This window comes from Semicossyphus pulcher, unplaced genomic scaffold (assembly GCF_022749685.1).
Source record: "Semicossyphus pulcher isolate SPU_LCO1_2020_fin unplaced genomic scaffold, fSemPul1.0.p SCAF_1, whole genome shotgun sequence".
NCBI classification, from domain to species: Eukaryota; Metazoa; Chordata; class Actinopteri; order Labriformes; family Labridae; genus Semicossyphus; species Semicossyphus pulcher.
This window is the reverse complement of record NW_027211603.1, coordinates 9,211,194-9,232,848: the sequence shown is the minus strand read 5'-3', so window position 1 is coordinate 9,232,848 and position 21,655 is coordinate 9,211,194. Positions and strand designations below refer to the sequence as shown.

General features: G+C 41.2%; 1 protein-coding gene across 1 annotated transcript; it reads right to left on the bottom strand.

Moving 5' to 3' along the window:
* Nucleotides 1-9,384: 9,384 nt before the first annotated feature.
* LOC138593364 (SHC-transforming protein 1-like) lies at nt 9,385-21,087 on the bottom strand. Its single transcript, XM_069664358.1, has 14 exons — nt 21,058-21,087; nt 20,747-20,825; nt 20,102-20,658; nt 17,962-18,032; nt 16,907-16,967; nt 16,692-16,811; nt 16,136-16,189; nt 13,445-13,496; nt 13,198-13,324; nt 12,655-12,850; nt 11,190-11,262; nt 10,026-10,116; nt 9,761-9,908; nt 9,385-9,665 (listed from the first exon to the last, which is right to left on the bottom strand). The coding sequence occupies exons 2-14, from the start codon at nt 20,796-20,798 to the stop codon at nt 9,537-9,539; spliced, it is 1,731 nt and encodes a 576-aa protein (XP_069520459.1). The 5' UTR covers nt 20,799-20,825; nt 21,058-21,087; the 3' UTR covers nt 9,385-9,536.
* Between the last annotated feature and the right edge of the window lie 568 nt (nt 21,088-21,655).

Genomic DNA, 21,655 nt, shown 5'->3' with positions numbered 1-21,655 from the left:
GCAGAGTCAGTGTCCCCCCCCCACACAAATCTGACCATCTTAGGGATGGAAAATGTTCCCTGTTGAGTTTTCCCACCGGGGGTTCGCCACCACCATCTGTAAGAGACACTCAGCACAGACGTAAAGACCCATAAACACACTCCATGCAAACAGACACATAAAGAAATACATTTATATACACAGTGCAGTATTGAAGAGATGTATTTATGCTATAGTTAAAATTCAAGTAGAGACACTACAATGTGTTCACAGAAAAGGATATAAGCAGGTGCCAGAGAAAATGTATCATCAATGGGACTGCATTCATGGTCGATTTATTAGTGAACTATTTTCTTAATTATTTGATTAATTGTTTAGTCTATAAGATGAAAATCATAATCAATACTTCCCAAGCTCAAGATGAAGTCCTCAAAAGTTGTTTGGTCCACAACAATATTCAGTTTACTGTCATTCAAGGAAAAAGAAAACAAACATTTTTAACATTTAAGAAGCTGGAATCTGTGGTGCCGTTCAGCAGTTTAATCGCACATCCCATATACAGTGGCCATAGCCCCGGGTTTGACTCCCACCCTCGGCCCCTGCCCACCCCTACCACCTTTTTACCCTGTTTCCGACACTATCCCCTGTCTTCTCTCTAAATAACGGCATAAAGGGCCAAAAAAATGAATTTAAAAAAAAGATGGAGCTGGAATCCAATATTTTTTTTCGTATTCAATCACTCAGTTATCAATTTAGAAATTGATTTCATAGTTGGCAACTAATTATTGCAACTTTTACTGGTATTATGGCCATGTTTAAGAAAAAGAAAACTAAGATTTCAAGAATAAAGTTGTAATAATATGAGAAAAATGTGATGCTATTGTTAGCCTGCATTAAAATGAGGAACATGAAGCATCTTGTGAAGTTGTACTTGTAAATGACAGCACAGGAGACTTAGTACAACTTTAGCCGGAGCTACATTTATTGAACATGGAAGCATAGCATGCATGTACCTCATGAGAACATGCGAGATCTCGTAGATAAAAAGATTGGGGTGATGGAAAAGAAAACACAGAGCTTAAACCTTTATGTCCACTGTTTGGGGTCTTATTGACCCCATTCATGTTGGTAAAAACAAGTTTTGTGTGGCCGCACTACAGTGATGCTTTGAGCTAAATGCTAACATAAGTAATGTGTGGCAGTGAGAATGCTAATATGCAGGTCACTACTAATACAGCTAAGGCTGATGGAAATGTCATTAGACTTTTAGGTGTTTGGTCAGAGTACGATGATGGGGAAAGATGACAACAAAGAGGATCATCAAGGTAATTACAATCATCTTATTCAAACGGTGGCCATTTTCCTGCTGCGTCATGCTCAGGATGGAAGCAGCTGTTATGTTGAAGCACTGCTGTGTTTCAGGTTGGAAGTTTTATAAACAAGGAATGTATGCCTTTCCAGTTGTATATTTTTACACTCAGACAGTAATGGTAAATAGACTGTACTTAGTGCATTTCTAGTCTTCCGGCCTCTCAAAGCACTTTTACACAACATGTCACATTCACCGACTGATGGCGAAGGCCTAACTGCCAATCTCCAATCAGGATCTATGCACATTCATACGCTGATGGCGATGCCTTCAGGAGTAATTTGGCATTCAGTGTCTTTGCCCAAGGAAACTTCGACCTGTGACTGTAGCACTCAGGGACTATTCCGCCATCCTTTCGATTGAGAGACATTCAACTCTACCCCTGAGCTACAGCCGCCCCGTTAGCTGCCAGTATCTTACAAGCAAACGGTAATATAAGCTAAAGAATGGCTGAATGCTAACCGTAGCTAATGTCAACTATATCTAATTGCATCAAATACCAGTATGTTGTTTAATTATGAAACTGTTGCGCAGGATTTTCACTCTTGTTTCTAACTTTTTATTTGAAGCTGATCGATGTGGAAGCCAAGAAATGGTAATTTGTCAGATTCTCTGTGTTTGGACAGCTAGCAAGCTGAAACACAGCAGTACGACATTATAATAGCATTTGAGCTTCCCACCCTGAAGGTGTCATCTTAGGAACATCGTTGCCATGTCAGTTAATCCTGAAGGGGACCTTTCTGTGTGGATGAATTTGGTGCTTATCCATCTTGTCGATGTGAAAATATCTCTGTGAAAATGGGTCCTGCATGAACACATTTATGTCCCAGTTGTTTGCTAAAAAAAAATCTAATAAAATGAGAAATTTTAAATATGTGATGTTAATGTTCGGGGTCAAGTCTCCCTCTTATGAACAATAGAATTCCAGAAATCCCAACACTCTCATTTGGGAATTGGGAGGTGCTGTGTTAACAGTAACGTCAACACCAGTCTGGATATAGAGCAAAATCCATGTTCCTTCACAGCTGGGATCTGTAAGACTCTGAACAGAAGTAATGTGTCATTTCTGCAAACATGTCACAAGTTAAAAATCATGTTTATATGCAATTCTCATAAAATCATGAAAGGTCATTACGTACCGAGGCTGTGAATCAATATAATGTGTGTTTTTGAGCTGCTAAAGGACCACAAACAGAAAGTCCAGCATGACAAAGCCTCACTGAATCATCCCTCCTGGTGTTTGCTACAGTCCAAGTTTTGATCTCAGCCTCTCAGCTTGAAATCCAACAGAGAAGTGTGAGCCGCTGGCCAAAACGTGAGGAAACAGCAAAGGAATGGAGCGCGAGAGGAGAGCGAGAGGAGACCAACGGTGGAGGGAAAGTCGCGTTTTTGGAGTGGGCCAACAGAAAAGTTTTGATTCAAGTCTCCCACATCTGTCTGCTGCCTCGTGCAAGAATCCTGGAATCCCCCACCCCCTCATCATCACTGTGTCTCACACACACACACACACACACACACACACACACACACACACACACAAACTCGCACACACACAATTGCAGACTCAATTTCAATCCACCGGCGCAGGACGTGAAAACAAACACATTTTCAAGTTAGTGTTAAAGCCAAGTGGCAGATAAGCATGGCTGCTTACTGGATGTGGACACGCGCACACACACACACACACACACACACATACACACACACACACACACACACACAAACACAAACACAAAGTCTTACTCTTGGACCAGAAGCTAATGACATGAACTGACCTAGTTTCCGAAGGGGCAACGATAAAGAGAGAGTGGAAAGATGAAGATTTGGAGGAGGTAAAGAAACTCCAGGGCATGCCGTGTATCAGGACACAGTGTGGCGTGCATGTGAGCCCTATGTGTGTGTGTGTGTGTGTGCGTGTGTGTTTCCGCTCACAGAGGCCTGCCAGAAGCCAAGAGTCCACACACCCATCAGAGCTTCAGAGACAAGCCGTCATGCTAACCTTGGGACAGAGGGCTGAGGCCTGAGAGCACAGGGAGGTGAGAAATAAAGTAGAGCACTGCTGACACACACACACACACACGTATTCTGTGACTCTGGCTAACAGTAACTCCCTTTATACTCATTTTAAGGAGACTTTGGGCCCGCCGCTCTCCACGGCATGCCCTCACTGGTTCCTGACTTGTGGAAACAGGAAACAGAACCAGGCCAGTCTCTTTGTTTGTGTGCATTTGTTTGCGAACCCTCACATGACTCACGTGCGTGTCTCCTCCCCTGCGCTGTCTCTGGAGGAACATGCGTGTAGATTTTGGCATGCCAGAAAGTGCTGCAACACGGCCCAGTCAGTGGCCAAGTCTTGTTTTGTTTCCTCCCAGATCTGAACTCTGTGTGACTCTGATAACATTGAAACGAGGAACGATTTCATGCTCTCGAACTCCAGGCGCTTTTTATGACTTTAATTGTTCCATTAAGGCGCTTCAGGGTCTGGGAATGCTTTGTCATATGTGTGTGTGTGTGTGTGTGTTTTGGATTGTGTGTGTTAAAAGTTAATGCCCTCAGGCTCATCAGCACACAAGTTTATTCTATAAAGGAATTCAAGAGTTCAGGCGTTTTAATGCTCTGGATCTGAACCAAATCCACAGAACAGGAAGATTATACTGAATGTTTATCATTTCCTGTTTCAGAGTCATGACATGTCACTGGCGGAGTTCAAGGAATGCACACACATGCACTAACAAATCCACGCACAGCACGTGGGTGCATGGATTAAGATAATGTGTCTACTGTAGCTTCAGCTGCAGGCCTTTCATTTCTCAGAGTCTGTTATAATCAACCTGCTGACAAAATGAGGTTCGTGCTGGAGATAACAACCTCTGTGTCTCATCTCCAACTCGTGTTTATACTGCGTTTTATATTAATGGTGCTGATGACTGGATAAATAGATAGTTAATGATAAAAGGAGATACAGCTGAACGCAGGGGTCATTGAGTTGAAACTACTAGACATCCAGGGAGATAAATCCTTGTTCTACATGATCACTCAAGTTAGAGGTAGCTGGTTAGAGGTATTGTTAGAGCGGCTGCAACTAAAATGTTTTCATCAGAGGAATGTTTGTCAAAAATTTCCCCAAACTGAATTTAGCTTATTCAGGTTTCTTAACTTTTCTACAAATAGTCCAAAATTCAAAACGGCCGGACTGCAAGACCGAGAAAACATACTAGAAAATCTAAGCCCAATTTCATTGATTACCCTCCTGTCAATTATCCATCCATCCATCATCTACACAGCTTATCCCGTTCAGGGTCGCAGGGGGCTGGAGCCTATCCCAGTTGTCATTGGGCGAGAGGCTGTGTTACACCCTGGATTGATCGCCAGTCAATCACAGGGCTGACACATAGAGACAGGTGCTGTGTTCTAACTGCCATACTATACAAGCAGTGCGAACTGATTTGGCCAAAATGTAGTATGCAGTATGCAAATAAAAGCAAAACGTGATGTCGTACTGATGTATGCATCGGACCAGTCTACCTCGCCTACTGTATCCCACAATGCAAAGCGCTGGAATGTCACAGCGGCAGTTGAAATAACGGACAGCAGCAGCATTCCAGCAGAAGGGGGCGCTGTAGCTAAAGAAGCGGCGGTTATTGTTTACTTCCGCCTGGCGGAGCATACTGCAAAATGAATTTGAAACGCTCCTCCATACTACATACACTACCGCCGAACATAGTATGCAGAATATAGCATGTAGTATATAGTAAGTAGTATATAGTATATAGTATGGCATTTCCAACACAGTCACAGACAACCTTTCACGCTTACCAACTAGGCCAGTGAGCATGTCAGAGGAAGCGGGAATATCTTATCCTATACCTTAAACCTCGTATCATACTGCTAAAATGTTGCTGCTATTACCCACACATGTCACTTTATCCCATAACTGCCACCTTATATTGTCACTTTGTATAGCAGTTGTATATATTTAATTGTATTTATTTTATCTATTCTTATTTCTATTTGTATTTACCTTCTTGCTACTTGGTATGTGTGCTGTTGCAGCACCTGAATGTCACCTTTGGGGATCAGTAAAGTATTATCTTAACATGCAAGCTCCACAGAGAAATGCCCTCTACAACCGAACCGGGATTCGAATCAATACCTTTCTAGCTGTGAGGCAACAGCGCCAGCCACCGCACCACTGTGCAGAACCTCCTGTCAACAAATCAATTGAAATAGTTAAGAAATGCTTTTTTTCTGGTTTAAAGTGATATAAATTATGTGCAAAAAAACAGGTTATCCAAAGTGACCATTATTTATCAATTAAAAGGAGTGTTTATAATGATCTGTTTCATTTGCATGAACATACAACAGAGATGAGACGATTAACCTTTAAATATAGGAGTTTGAATAAAGATGGAAGATCGTTACAGGCGGGGGATTAAAAGGCCCTTTGGCACTGACTGTACTGTAATGACAGCATGAATGTTAAAGTATTGTGCAAAGTAGGCTATATAGAGTGATGTTAGTCACTTATCTAACTTTATTGCATTAAATAAAGGTGCCAAAATTCATAGCAAACTAGCTTGACAATGCATCACTGCACAAGATCACTGTCTACAAACATAAGCCTGATGTAAGTGACCCAATAACCCAGATTGTTGTATTTTTTAAGTGTAACAACAAAACCATCTGCTCCGTGAAAGTAGTCTCGGGAGAAGATGATGATTTTTCAGGGAGAATCCCCTAAAAATGGACCCACCCCATGTTCCTCCATCATCTGCTCATACACTAACACCACCCAGGTCTCCAGCTGCTGCTTTGACACCATTCTGAGGGTCAGAGGTCAAACAGTGACCTCACAGGTTTGACAGCATGTGACCATTAGCAGGCCTCACATGTCTGAAAGAATGGCATCACACACTCGGTCATTGCTGTTCTTGGTGAGCTGTTTCAGGGCGAGGTCCGTGTGACTCACAGGAAATCCTGAGGGACGTAATCGAGCAGGGGAATAACTTGACGTGGTAGAAGAATCACTCATTGTCCCACTTTTGGCAGCTTTTTTTGTTAGCAGATGATAGTTTTATCTGTTTTTGATATTTGGCAGGAGACACTTTCAGTTTATGTTTGCCTACTGACTGAATCAGATAGGATGCAGATATCATCACCATGTTTAACTTGTGCACAAAGTGTGCAGGAAGGAGCAGAGATAGATCAATTTCCTGCTCTTTGCAACAAACCAGATAAGCTGTCTTTTTGACACCCCAGCAGCGAGGGATTGTGGGAAGCTAGAGAGCTTGATTACATTTGACAGAATTATCAGAAAAGAAAGACTTTAAGTGTTGTTTTTCTCTAGATAAACTATCAGTGTTTATCTTTTTCAGTCCCATGCAGAGCTGCTTTTTTCTCCACCAGCTGCCAGATGATCCCTGATCTCAGCCTAACAAGCTTTGCTCGGGGTGATTAATGTGGGCGAGACCCTCGGAGCCTCTCAGAGGATGATGAGGACCACAGCCCCAAAGCAGTCGACTGCATACTTTCAGCACTCAGTCATTTTTTACTTCACCAAAATCTACAAGTGACAGGCTGCTGAAAACTGAGGGAGAAGTGTGACAGAAATTATTATAGGCTGTTTATGACCCGTCATTTTCACTGCAGTCTTTTTCAAGAACTCTGACAGAAGTGAAGAACTCATTTCAAGGACGTCATTACAGTTAATGAGGGGATTTGAGAATTTATCTGTTTGGGATATTTGATCATGAACGATGAATAATCATGTTATGGACAAATTAAAAATAAAAAAAACCTGCAGGGTATTTCACCAATCAGCAAAACATATTTAAGTACATGTTAAAGAGGAATGAGCTCTTGTAAAGACTGATAGCGCCATCTTGTGGCTCAAAGACGTATTAGAAGCATTTAAAGTTATTTTTCTATGGTAATTAGTTTCCCATGTGTGTGAAGTAGAAAATCTTCATGACAGAAAAATTCAAAATGTGTCTCTTTGATTATTAATAAAAATGCCTGTTTACAGTTTATCATGTGTGCTTTTGTGTGCATCCAATTAACCAATAGTCCAGCAATGTCCAATAGTCAGTAACTCTCGGCTCAATGTGTTGCATTTGATATCATAATGTAAAAAATGTAAACAATACAGGTCTTCCCCATCAGGAAAAATTAATGTCACCATGGACCCCGCCAAAATAAGAAAACAATTACACTTCTTTGTCTCAGCAACAGATGCAAATAAACACAATATAATGTAATTCTGAATTTAACTTTTTATGATTTTTAAGTATTTTTCTTATATCAGCTAATTTAAATGTTTCTGATCAATGTACATGTGCAGTTTATATATAAATAAAAAATAAATAATCATTAAACTTGGAGAAAAAATAAGCTAATTTGTATGCACTGAGAAAATCACAATAGCAGTTATGTTTCATACTTTAAATGTTTTTTTTTACTTTGGTACTGTGGTATAAATGAACCACTTATGAACTTAATCAGAAAAATATCATAATTTTGTTACCACAAAATATATTGTTGCCAGCAGTTTGTAGTATATCAGTGTATCAAAATATAATATGTTTCTATAAGGGGCTGCACGGTTACTTCACAGCTAGAAGGTTCCTAGTTTGACCCTGGGTTCAGACGTAGGGGGCCTTTTTGTGTGGAGTTTGCATGTTCTCCTCGTGCATGCGTGGGTTCCCTCCGTGTAGTCCGGCTTCCTCCCACAGTCCGAAGACATGCTCGTTAGGTTAGTTGGTGACTCTAAATTGCCCGTAGGTGTGAGTGTGAGCGTGAAAGGTTGTCTGTCTCTGTGTGTCAGCCCTGTGATTGACTGCTGATCAGTCCAGGGTGTACCTCGCCTCTCGCCCAGTGACAGCCGGGATAGGCTCTAGCCCCCTTTGACCCTGAACAGGATAAGCGGTACAGATAATGGTTGGATGGGTGTATCTTCAACAGATAAAGAAAACAAGGAGGACATTTTTCAAAATTTCTATCAGGACATGTTTTATTTGGGTCTTCACGAACTACTGATATCTGTGTAATGTGAAACCTCTAAGTGACTTGGTGGACGGAAAGTTTGTGGTTCGATCCCTGGCTGCTGCAGTCTACATGTTGAAGTGTCCTTGGGCAAGACACTGACCCCCAAATTGCTGGTTAGCTAGATCCTTATTGGAAATTGGCACGTTGCATAGCAGCCTCTGCCTCATCAGTGTGTGAATGTGTGTGTGAAAGGGTAAATGTGACATGTGGTGTAAAAGAGCTTTGAGTGGTCAGAGGACTAGAAAAGTGGTGTATAAATGCAGTCCATTTAGTTACAGTAAAAAGTAGTTCAAATGTTTCCGGTACAATGATCATAGAATATTTAAATTCTTACCAATTAAATCAGACGTTGTTTGATGTTGTAACTTGATGTGAACCATTTTAAAAAGTCTCTTCAAAGTGTATGAAGACATGAAGTTGTGTTCTTGTGGTGTGAGGTTTGAGAAGAAAGAAATTACAGACACACTCCAGTAATTAATTCCGTAAAAGAACTGAAGATGTATTTGATTACAGTTTAAGGGGAACAAAAACAAACTAATAGCATATTTGCCAGTTTATTTTAGACTAAACTGCAAATCTGTCTCCGTGGATCCTGATTATCTGAATTCTATATTAAGAAAGTAACAAATAAAAGGGATGAAAAGTTATTTCCAAATGTTTTCATCATGAAAAATCGGGCCACAAAACAATAACAGATCAAAACAAAGGAACACAACACAAATTAAGCATGTGAAGAAAATGATTCTAAGTCTGCCAATGTTTCCGTCATTTCCTCCCGACACCAGTGATTGTGCTAAAACTCTGAGTAAACACCAACAAGTTCAGCCTGAGAGACGGAGACAGGATGTTCTGCAGGCCCGCAGCTGTTCTCAATACGAGGAGAGCCACAGTGTGCACATTTCTTCACTGACGTGTTAGGCAAATAAAACAATTCACTGCACTTAAACAATGTATGTATTTTAATGAGGAAATAATAAACTATTCTGGAGAGTGATGTCTGACATGTTGGCAGGACCTGGTGACGTTTTTCTCATAGTTAGAAGTGTAGAACATTTCCTTTTCTTGTTTCCTCAGCTATAAAAAGTCATTGAGGAAAGCTGTTAAAGACTTTCAATGTGTGTGTGTGTGTGTGTGTGTGTGTGTGTTAGTGTCTTTGTAGCACCGGCTGTTTCAGACACAGCTCGCTGCTTCCAGAGACGATGGGCGTCTGGTTCTCCATGTGGAAACGCACCAGGTGACCAACGCTCACAAACACCTGATCCCGAGTCCGCACCTGCTCACACATAAACAGGGACAACAGGGTTTTAATATTAATGCCTTCAGCTAATCTCCTCTCTGTGTATTTGAAATTCAACACCACATCTCTACCTGTCCGTGTGGATCGACCAGCAGCAGGTGCCGCACGGTGGCTCCCTCCATCCCACTGAGGACGTACTGACCAGAGGCAGAGCTGCTCTCTCTGACCAGGAAATCCCCGCTACGGGTGAGGAGAGACTCCGCCTCCTCTCTGCCTAACCTAAAGTGAAGGACACAGAGTTTATGGGAAAGGAAAAGGGAGTGATATATCAGCAGGTGGACACATTAAAGTGGGTAATTCACAGATAGTCAAAGCGTAGAGACGCTGATTACTAACCTGCCGTGGAACCAGCCCTCCTCCTGGATCAGGTCGCGGATCAGTGTCTCAGAGACGGAGGAACACTGTTGAGCACTGGTCTCAAATGAGTCTAATGGTGATTCTAAAAAGAGAAAATATGTCTCCTCAGGTTCTCAGTGGCCTTGTGGTTCCACTTAGAGTAGCATCTAACGGATATTGTAACATGGCCTTTCTTAAATCATCATTTGGACAAACAGCTTTTTCTGTTCAGGGGATCAATATGTGAAATGTCTTTGCTGCAGAGCTTGAACTGGATCGTGACTGGGATCATTTTAAACTCTTTCAAACTGAAGTCATGTATGATTTTGTGCTTCCTATTTTGCAGTTGGTTTTATTGTATGATATTTTGTATCCTGTATCTGTTTAGTATTGTCTCTTGTGTATTTGTTGTAGGTTTTATGTATTTTAAAAGCCCATCCAGGGACGGGCATTGCAAATTACCCACGGTTATAAATGCTGTAGTGTGAGGCATCAGCTTACTTACTTCATATTTGTCCCTATACAAATAAACATTAAATAAATACCACATTATGCAAGGGTGAGAGCTCAAACCAGGATTAACAATAAACCAGGAATATATAAAGCCTTATTTTACCAATCTGTTGCATCAACTCTTTAAATGTTATGTAAACAAAGTAGGATGACTTATTTTCTGTCCTTAAAGTGTTCTTACATTCTTAACAAACTTTACCTTTTAAAGAGTTAGCGACATAGGTCTAATATGTGGTAAAACTTCAGCTGGCAGTTGAGGCTGATATTTTGAGATTTTACTTTATTAAGTGTTATCTAAGGAAAACAGGTTTCACCAAATACCTTTGATTTTCCAAATAATTCTTAATGTTTAAAGCCCAGCAGAAAAGGGACGAAGCAAAAGGCAAATACTTGCGCCGCCTGTGCTTCCTCTACTGCGTTAACTTTGGGAGGAACGACCTACTTCTTCATTTTTTTTTTTAATTATGCAGCAAAGATGGGATTAAATTCGATTGTGGTTCAATAATTGTAAATCAAAAATAAAAGTATAATTAACCCTAATATTAGTTTAAACTGCACTTTCTTAGGCACGTAGCAACACAACACTACACAGAATAGTGCAGCTACAATACACACATTCTAACTCGGGCTGAGTGTAGTCATGATTGTTACCTGCAGGGGGAGCTGGTGTTTCTTCTGTGATGGAGCAGTTCTCATACAGTGAAACAGGCTGAGAGGAACCGACCTGCAACAACACAAGATGAGTCATTCACACAAGGCAGAAAACTTGAGTGTGTGTGTGCGAGTGTGTGTGTGTGTGTGTGTGTGTGTGTGTGTGTACTGAGGGGCAGTGGTGGCCTAAAGGTTACAAAATGTGCTCATGACAGGAAAGTCGCCAAATCAATTCCAAGACAGAACACAATTATTCTGGGAAGTGACTGAGTGGAGCTGATGTTTCCTTATTACAGAGCACTGCCGTTCAGAGATCCAGAGAACTGTTCCAGATCAAATTATGTTGCACAGACAATAAACAAAGTTTATGTACAATTATGTTCCTGTGTGTATCAAATTTATAAGTTTAATGATATAATTATTGACTTATTTTAGAATGTTAAATTGTCTGGATGTTGTGTAATACTGCAGAGCATAGTTTATTTCATTACTGATTAGTTTGCCAGTTATTTTCACTAATAAGTTAAATTCATTAAGTCTTTAGAAAGTCTTAAATATTAAAAAATGCTCTTTGCAATTCTCAAAGAGGGAAATGACAGTTCAATTTGTTCCTTTTATCCACCCAACAGGCAATAAATTTACTTACAAATGACTTATTGATTAATTGACAAATCATATCGATCATATCATCAAAAATCATTTACTATTATTCCACAAATATGAAACCACTGTAACATTTACCCCTCCAGTACTGTCGAGTAAAAACACAGTGGACTATTACATAATCACCTCCTTATACTGTACATGCACACATTCAAGGACATGCTCCATTTAAGCAACATCACATGAGAGGGAGTGATGTACTGAATATCATCATGACTGTGATTTGGTCACAGATAATCACAGCAGTGCTGATATTCAGTTCAACATCACAACCTCGAGTGTGATACTGCTTTTATACAACAGTTATACAAGCGGCAAATAGTAGTAAACAGTAACAATCAACAACAGATTATTTTTTGCTCCACCAACACAACTAGTTCCACAACTTAACTAAAACTGGACTTTTGTTGCCAAGCAACCCAAACATTCTCCTACACTCTGTGTCTACAGGTTACCACAGATCAGCTGTTTTTTTATCATGTACATTTATTTGTTTGTTTTAATGTATCACCAACCAGTGAAATAAGAGTCTGCTGTGTGATTCAGAGGTACCAGCTTGATCACTGTAGACATACAGTCTGCTGTAATGTTAATTAACAGTATTAATTAACAGAACACCTGGCTGAGGCGGAGTGACACAGAGTGAAAAGTCCCAGTGATGTTATTCTCTGGTCATCACTCATGGAATGCCTCTCATCCATTCAGATTACTTGGTTGGAGCTAAACAAGAAGACATGGAGCTAACGACATGAACTCCTATTGACTAAAGATGGAGATATTTTTTAATAAAACTAACTCTTACCGCCTCTATGTCAGCGTCCCGGTTTTTCTCCTCCCCTGTGATCCGCAGCTCCTTTACTCCACCAGGTGGTGGCATCTTTCCTGGGATAACGTTGTAGTAGTCACGACGCTCGCTTACTTCCCCGTCTTGTTGCTTGGCCTTTTGGTCTGGTTTTGTTTCCTCTGGGCCCCATATATGACAGATTTTTACAGCTGACCTGCACGCAAAAAGTTACACAACGTTAACCTAACATAACAATATAACTCACACACACATACAGAGTCAAGTCTATACAGACAAAGCCCAGTGTAACATAATTAAAGTGCTTGTTTTGTCCTTTAGATTTTAAAATAACTCGAATAAAGTTGGTCAACTAATAGCTAATAGTTAACCTAATTTTTCAGGAATTTGGCACCCTCGATCAAACTCAAGATCCTCAATTGGAAACGCTAATCTATTATAAAATTGCTGAATTGCACTCCTGATTAGACTCTTTAGAAATACAGTGCACAAACAGGACGTGTTGCGATCTCTTGTGTTGTGTTGTGTCAGCAGAAGGACAACCTGTGATTGTTCTTGAGGAGCGATGGCGTGTGGCTGAGAAGTTGGCGGAAACGAGCCTCAAAGGCCTGACCGATGCTGTTGATGACCTCCGTGGCTCGACCCCGAGGACACTCCAGGATGTGACAGGCTGACAGAGAAAGAAAAGGAGAGAAGAGAGTTTATAATTGCACAATAATCACAGCAAAAGGTTATGTGTTTTACCATGGAAGGTCTGCACAAACGAATGATTGAATAAACTGGCCCTTACCTCTGTGATTGAAGACGTCCTTGGCAACATAAGCGATGTAGTCTGCCATGTCCTGCAGAGGAATTCAAAGAGAAAATAACAAAGACTTAAAGCAAGATTATGCAACTTTTGCTGTCACTGTGGAAACACATTGCTCTTACATGATGCTAAATGCTAATATAAACATAGGTTCCAATACTTGTATTTCCATTACATTAGATTCGCCAATTTACGGTATGTATGTTAAATGAAATATACCAAAAAGTCTCATTTTGCAGTTTACAAGTCAGCATACTTTTTTGGCTCTTCAGCCCTACACTCCTGTGTATAGCATAGATATATCATATATATAATTGACTGAGTGGCCATGGTGTGCACAAATTTTGTGTAACAGACTCTGATGCATACATTCATAAGCTAGAATGTCAACATTCAAGAGGCACTGTTATGAAGAAGCAGGGTGTCCCAAATTTTGGCTAACTACATGTAAAGTTAGTATTTTGTGAGGGCAGCTGCAGTACATGCTACAACTAAAAAGAAAACGTATGCTATTTAAAATGCAGGGACTGTGTTTGTGTAGTAACACTAGCACTAGACAAGGACCAGAAAGTATGAAAACTCAATTTATGTCAGCACACAGCAGTAGCTAAAGTAGCAGTATTTAAGTTTAGCTAACATATTCAAGTTTAGCTAACGTTAGCTAACATTAGCAACCATTAGCTACTGGTCATACGGCTGCAGCATCAACACAACAGAGTATAGTGACCTGAGCAAGAGTGTGTTTTACTGCTAATGAATCAAACTTTTTACTCGTAAGGGTAAAATGTGATATTTCTAAATCTACAGCCTCACATTAAAGATATTAACGCATGTCTCTTTATGTATTAAGTGCTTTCTTTCATTAATAAACCTCCTGACAGAGGTGCAGTGTAGTTCAGTTGGGAACCTGTACAGTTGGTGGGTTTAGGATTTTGATTCCTAATTTTTCAGCACATTTAATTATTAAAGAAAAAGTATGCTATTTAAAATGCAGGGACTGTGTTTGTGTATACAGAGTAGTAAAACTAGCTCTAGTAGACAAGGATCATAAAGTATGAAAACCCAATTATGTCAGCAGTCACTAAAGCAGCAGTATTTCAATTTCGCTAGTGTTAGCTAACATTAGCAACCATTAGCTACTGGTCATAAGGCTGCAACATCAAAACAACAGAGCATAGTGACTTGAGCAAGAATGCATTTATTGCTAATGAATCAAACTTTTTACTTGTTAGGGTAATATTTGATTAATCTAAAGTTACACAGCCTCACTTTAAGCGTATTCATGCATTTCTTCATTAATAAGCCTCCTGACAGTGTAGTTCAGTTTGTAGCCTGTACGTTTGGTGGGTTTAGGATCTGAACTCAGCCTTTGATTCATAATTTTGCAGCACATTAAATCATTGGAAACACAGCAGACATCTTCAGTTAATGCTCATCCATGTGTATCCTCTGTTTAATTAATTCACTCCCTATCTGTGTTTCTTTGATACTAATACAAGAGCAGAGTCAGCTGAATATGTTTCACCATGAAGCCTCGGTGGCAGATTGATTTTAAATCCCCCCCGTTATCTTCCATGAGTACAAGCAAACTGAGCGGAGGCTTAGAGCTCTCTAAGATTATTTTAGCTAATTAATTAAGCAGCAAGCTATAATCCCATCCATAGCTTCGCCTGTCTTGTGTCCCCCAGAGAGAGACTAGCCTCCTGTTCTCTCTCAGTTTTAGCTGTTGCATCCTTTTAGTAACAAGATGGTGGTAAAATATCACAGTGTGTATCTGTTTGTTTGAGCATAAGCAACATTTTTTGGAGCAGTTCATTAATCAGGATTTGACCTAGACAGCAGCTAATAACTAACATGTCCTGCTGCCTGTTCAGACAGAGCAGCATTGATTGTTTTTCCTAATGAACGCTTCTCGTATTAATTAAGGACTTTCAGGAAACAGGAAATTTACACTCAGGATGATTAAAGCAGATTCTGTCAGATGGAAATAATGTGGGCACGGAGGGACAGAGGGGGAAATAGATAAAAGTAATGAGTTTGAAACAGAAGTGGGGAGGTGTTAAGATGATGAAAGCACAAACCAGCTTTTATGGTCCATCAAATCACTGCAAAGGATTTAATGATTTGATGATTTAATGATTAAAGTAATGCGTTATTCTAAGAATATCAGAGATTAGATTTGCATCTGCAATATTAAACGAACAGCGAGTTTTTTTTCTTTGTCTGCCTTTCCTACCTTAATTAAATAAGAAAGCTAAAGAGAGACGGGAAATGCTGAGATTATTGTTATTACTCATCATGACCGATCAAGCAACAATCATTTTAATACTTGCCTCAGAGAGTTTGTGCATATCTGTGTTTGAGGAGCAGTCATACTGACTCTAGTCTTAAGACACCTTTGGGGATTGCTAGTGAAGAGTTTTTACTGCTATCTTTCACCTAAGTCCAATGTTTCAATGTCTCAGTCTCCCTGACCTAACAACACCAACTGAATGGATCAAGAGTTAGGGTAGGAAATAATTAAATCCCCCACAAATGGCAGCAAACCAAGCAGTAATCAAACTAAATCAAATTACTAACTGTGTGCAACTGTGTTTGTGCAATGCTTCCCTGTTTGTGTCCCTGACCATGAACATGTTTGTACATGTGAAACTTCTGAGCACATGGACGTACCGGGTCTCCTCCGGAGGCAAAGGAAATGGCCTGCATGGGATGATGGGCAATCTTCTGAGGAAGGAAGAGAGGAAACAAAACATAATAAGATTTTATAAAGATGTATTTAGATAATTAAGATTTTGCTAATGTGGGGGGTATTATGCTCATTTTAAGATTCATATTTCACTCTGTGATACCCGTGGAGTAGCTTAGCACTGGTGCTCTGTGCAGGCCCTCATACAGCCTCCCCCTGAAACGACTCAGTCAGCTCTGTCCCTTTAAGAAAGCCCGCCCCTACAAGCCCACTTTCTTCTGATTGGCCAGCTCTCTGAAGCCTGCTGAGGCTACACTTTGTGACGTCACAAAGTGCAGCGTGTAGAAAAAACTATGTGAAACCTGGCGTTCACAGCAGCCTGCAGACTGAGCTGAGAAGCCTGGGGATTACTCCAACATACTTTTACCTACAGATTTGAAACTTCACCCACATTTAGTTTGGACATCCAACATTGTCACATTATGTCTTAAAATGAGAAACAGCATAATACCCCCTCTTTAAACAATTCGAGGCTGTTACCTGTAAGGAGGAGGCGGCGATGAGAGTCACACTCTCTGTGGAGACAGCGAGGATAATCCTGCTGCCAGAAAACTGGAGGTTGATTTGACCCAGAACAGCAGACAGTCCCTTACAGACAGGCTGATGAGGACAGGAATCACAGTTACTCTACTCATGTCTGTCCTGATTGCATTCGTGTGAGTGTGAGTGTGTGTGTGCGTGTGTGTGTACCTTACCCTTTTAGTTTTCAGTGCTGTCTTGGCTGATGTCCTCTCACACAGTCTGCTGATTGCCTCTCTGCAAACACACACACATACACAGATTAGAAACATGCACACACGTGATCCAGTGTTTCCTGCTGACATATGACCAACATGTGGGAATATGAGGGGTGGAAAACTACGTCAGAAGAAGCTCATCTGCGTAACTTCTTCTGAAATACAAAATACAGAAGAGAGCCCTACATCAGCTAAAGTAGGGAAGTATTATCAACAGCATTTTACTGATACTTAGTGACATTACTCAGTTTAAAAAGGCTTGTGTAAAACCTGTTCAGAGCTTTGCAGTCGCTAACATGCTTCTCTTCTGAGAGCTGACATCTGGGTCAGAGAGGTCGAAGCACACAAACACCAACGCACACGTAACAGAAACATCCAGCTATCTAGAAAACAAGACTTTTTCCAGGAGTTCTCCTCTCCCTCTCCCTCTCCCTCTCTCTCTCTTAATAAGACTATGAGAGATCATTAGGAGGAAATTCATCTAATTGGATTTGCTGCCCCATCCTTCTTGTGAACAGAGGATGCTGTGTCCATCAGCGTTATGGCATCCTGCACTAGGATGTCAATATCAAATGATGAGGAGAAAGCCCCGGTTTATGAAACATTATACATTTAATTTGATTTTCCCCTTTGAAACATTTTTTAAATGAGCCACACGTGTCTCGCTTGGCAAATATACATTCAATGTATTTAGGCCGTAGGTTCAAGGAGTTTCCTCTTTTCTTTATCTTACATGTACATCCAAAACTTCCTCTTATTCATGCAAAGTTTTGACCTGAGACGGTGACAGTTCTCATGTATCCATATATTCGTGTGTCTGTGATGTGGGGACGAACATTTGCAATAGGTTAATGAAGTCACATTGTGGAAACTTGCCCTCCTTTTGCAGATTAAAAGCACTGAAATCAGGTTAAAGGAGAAAGGAGAAAGGTAATGGCTCATAAGTAGTGGTTAAGGTGTGTGTGTGTGTGTGTGTGTGTGTGTGTGCGTGCGTTAGTGGGAGGACTTCTTACCGTGTGACTTGCATTCTGGTATCAAAGTCGAGTGTTCTCATGGACTGGGTCACCTCCACACTACCAATGTACTGTGAAAACACACAAAAACACCAGTTACTCACTGACTCTAATGTAAATGTCTCAACAGTGCGCTCATTAAATAAACTTAATTTGTCCACCATAGAAAAATCAATGTCATGCCAATTCAAGAGATGTTGAGATATCTTAGTTACGACCAAATGCACAGACTGACAACACTGCCTCCCTCGAGGCGCACCGCGAGCATGTCTAAGAAGAACCAATCACAAATATTTATATTCTCCGCATCACTTTTAAGAATTTATTCAAAACATTTTAAATGGTTTTAGCACCTTTATACAAAAGTCGCCCTTTTCAATCATAACACCCTGACTGATATGGGATTCATGAGACCAGTAGAGGGCTACTGTAGGAGCCACAAATGTTCGTTTAGTTTGATTCTCTGATTGTTTACTGTGAATTTTTTATTGGTGGTGGGCGTGTTCACTGGAACTTACGGTAATGGCACTGATTATATTGATTGGACTCACCTGTTCACTTCTGGGTTTTGGCATTGACAGAGAGGGGTTGACTGCACGCACGCACAAACGCACTAAAAGCTGTGATTTAACGAGCAGATAGCTGGTCCCTTTTGTATTTTTCGTGTTTTGTGTGGAGGAATAAATGGTTGACTGCATATATCGTTTTGTGTCTTACAGTACGTCTCCCTAGTTAAGTCCCTCACGGTGCTGCTATCGGCCTGTGTAGGCCAGTAGCTCCACTTCACTGATTACCAATATTGTGGCCCGTTATTCATTAATATGACTGCAAAGGTAGCCAGAACGCTGCATACGTAACATTACTACAAAATGCCAACCAATTTTAGTTTGGATTAATGTGAGTTTCTCTGCTACATGTGCTGCAGACGGCGCTAAGAGCATTGTAAACAATAGAGTCACAGCACGCTCTGCTAGACAGAGTACCTGATGACACCATTCCTAAATTGCTTCAAGCATTTTTCCTGCATGAAGTCTAATAAAAAAGTATATCGGCAAATATCAGACAATATATGAAAGCTATCTGTTTCAAGCCAATATCGGCCTGATAATATCGACCAAGCGATATATATCGGTCAGGCTCTAACCATAACAGCTGGCTTTGGTCAAAGAGCATTAAAAGTAAGTACAGCTTTGCCTTTGGACCAAATCCAGGAAATAGCATGTCCTGAGTTGTCCAACCTGCAACTTCTGCACTAAGGTAACTATTTTTAGGACATCTTGACATGTATTTACTGACGAAGACATGCAGAGGATGAGGAGCAGTAAATGCAACCAGACAACATTTAGGCCATGTGCTCGGATACTCTTTGACCAGTCCCACTGCTATTGGCCGTGAGCTTCAGCAGAGCAGAGCCTATAGGCTGGAGGCAGGATGAGTAAGTCCAGTGACCAGACTTAAATCAATATATGAGTGTGTGTGTATACGTGTGGGTGGGGTGAGTGGGCGGGAGTGTAATGTATGTGTGTGTGTGTGTGTGTGCTTGTTTATGGAGGACAATCAGACAGTCCGTTCTCATTTCCATCAGCGGTCGGCTCACAGGCCCCGCTCCTAATCACCCATGCGGACACACCTCCGGTTCTAGGACAGCATGGGCTCTGCTGATACCGGATGCATTCACACACATGCACTCACACATGCACGGACACACACACAGAAGCAGAGCAGATCTAGAGAAGAGCAGAGAGCCAGGATGAGTCACTACTGCCTACACAGGAAGCTCTAACTGAGAGGGAGGGGGGGAATGTGCAAAAGTGAGTGTGATGGTGTGGATAGAGCACAGGGAGACAGAGTGTGTGAGTGTTTGTGTTTTCTCTGTTTAAATGCATTTGTGTTGGCATTGGTAGAAATAAAACTATACATCTAAACTCTCTGATGGGACCCTGATATGAGGTCAGCTGCTCTTCCTTGCAGAGAAAACTGGAGCTGCTTTACACTGACACACAATCGGTATTTTCGGTAACACTTTGGCAATATTAAAAGTCAAAAACATGATGATTATAGTCTGCTACACAACCATTAAACATTTCTGGTTGTGCAGGGCAGAGTGTATGAATTAACTGTTTTGTGTAGTGAAAGATACCTTAATATGATGGTGAACTGCTCTGTTTGCTGTCCGTACAACTGCACAGTCATCTTCTGCAGAGAAAGTCTTCGAACAGCACAGACCGCCTCTGTGTTGGGAGCATGGAGGACAGCTGGGGGTCCAGGGGAGGCTGGCCATCCGATGCAGGGTGATGGGTCTGTTTGTGCAGCGCAGAGCTGTGTGAGTTTGACTTGTGGACAGGGGCACGCTGAGGGAGGGCTGGCTACAAAATCTCTGATTAGGCCCCGAGCAGCACTCTGTTCTGGACAAGGATCTGTCCGTGTGTCCGTCAGTGTTCCTGTCCCCGGCTGTGTTCGTCTGTCCCCTCGGGCCTCGCAGGGAAATAGGACTGTGTAATCGGATGTTGGCCACCCGGGGGATGAAGTCCCTCAGGGTGGATGGCCGGTGGTGTGCAGGCGCCCCGGGGTCCAGCTGGGCAAAATCAGAGTCCAAGCAAAGGTCCCCCTTCAGAGGCAGCAGTCTTTGGGGTCGATCCTCCAGAGACGTCAGTGAATCATTGTGCAGACGGCTGTATTTGGTGCGCTTCAACATGCCTTAAAGAGAAGGTGTTGGAATCAGATGTGAAGCACTAGCTTTATATTGTATTGATTGTTTGTAACAAGCATAAAGGTGATAAACTACCTGGTAAGAGTCCTGTGTGTGATTTGAGCCTAGGTAAGGTTTGCTCTCTCATAATCAGAGAACTGGACAGAAGTGAGCACTGGGACAAAGTAAAGAAGAAATAAAGGCAAACCTTCCAGGAATTAGACCAACAATAACAGTTATTTGACCAGATTTGCAGTAAAATGAGAGGCATAAAATGCATTAAGTTAATCATTTTTGTTAAATTGCTAACCAGCTAATCTTTAGGAAATTATCTTAGCGTCAGACGTACTGCTTCCTCAGTTAATTTCAGCGTATTCCTTCTGCACATTACATTAAATTAAACTCACCGGTGTGGGACTGGTGATGTCCTGTAGGGTCTAAAGTCTGGTCCACTCTGCTGTAGTCACTCTGAGTGCAGTCCCATCTCACCCAAACACTTTCTCAGTCAGTTTCCAGGCTTCCAGCTCAGCTTCACCTCCACATCAACTTTCCTCCCCTCTTTCTTTCTGAGGCACAGCAGAACTGTGCAGTTTTTATGAATGAACTTTCTCTCCCTTTTTTTTTATGAATGAGAGGCTCTCGCTCATTTGCTCTGTCTCTCTGTGACGCTGCATGCAGATGAATATGTGAATGGAGCGGAGTGGAGATTGACAGACGGCCCCTAAGGCTCTCTTCCCCTCCCTCACCCATAAACTACCATCCAATCACAGGCAGGTAGGGTGACTCATGCTGTACACACACACACACTTATACACTGAGTGAGCCAATACAGTACATGAGTGCTGTATTCCTCTTCCAACATCAGCTGCACCTCATTGATTCTGATAAAGTGTTATAAATACAATGTTAACTTGGTTTCCACAATTCCTGTCATCTCTTAATTTAAGAAAATGAGACTCTAAGATCTGTGATATTTACAGGAATAACTAAGACTTATTTAATTTA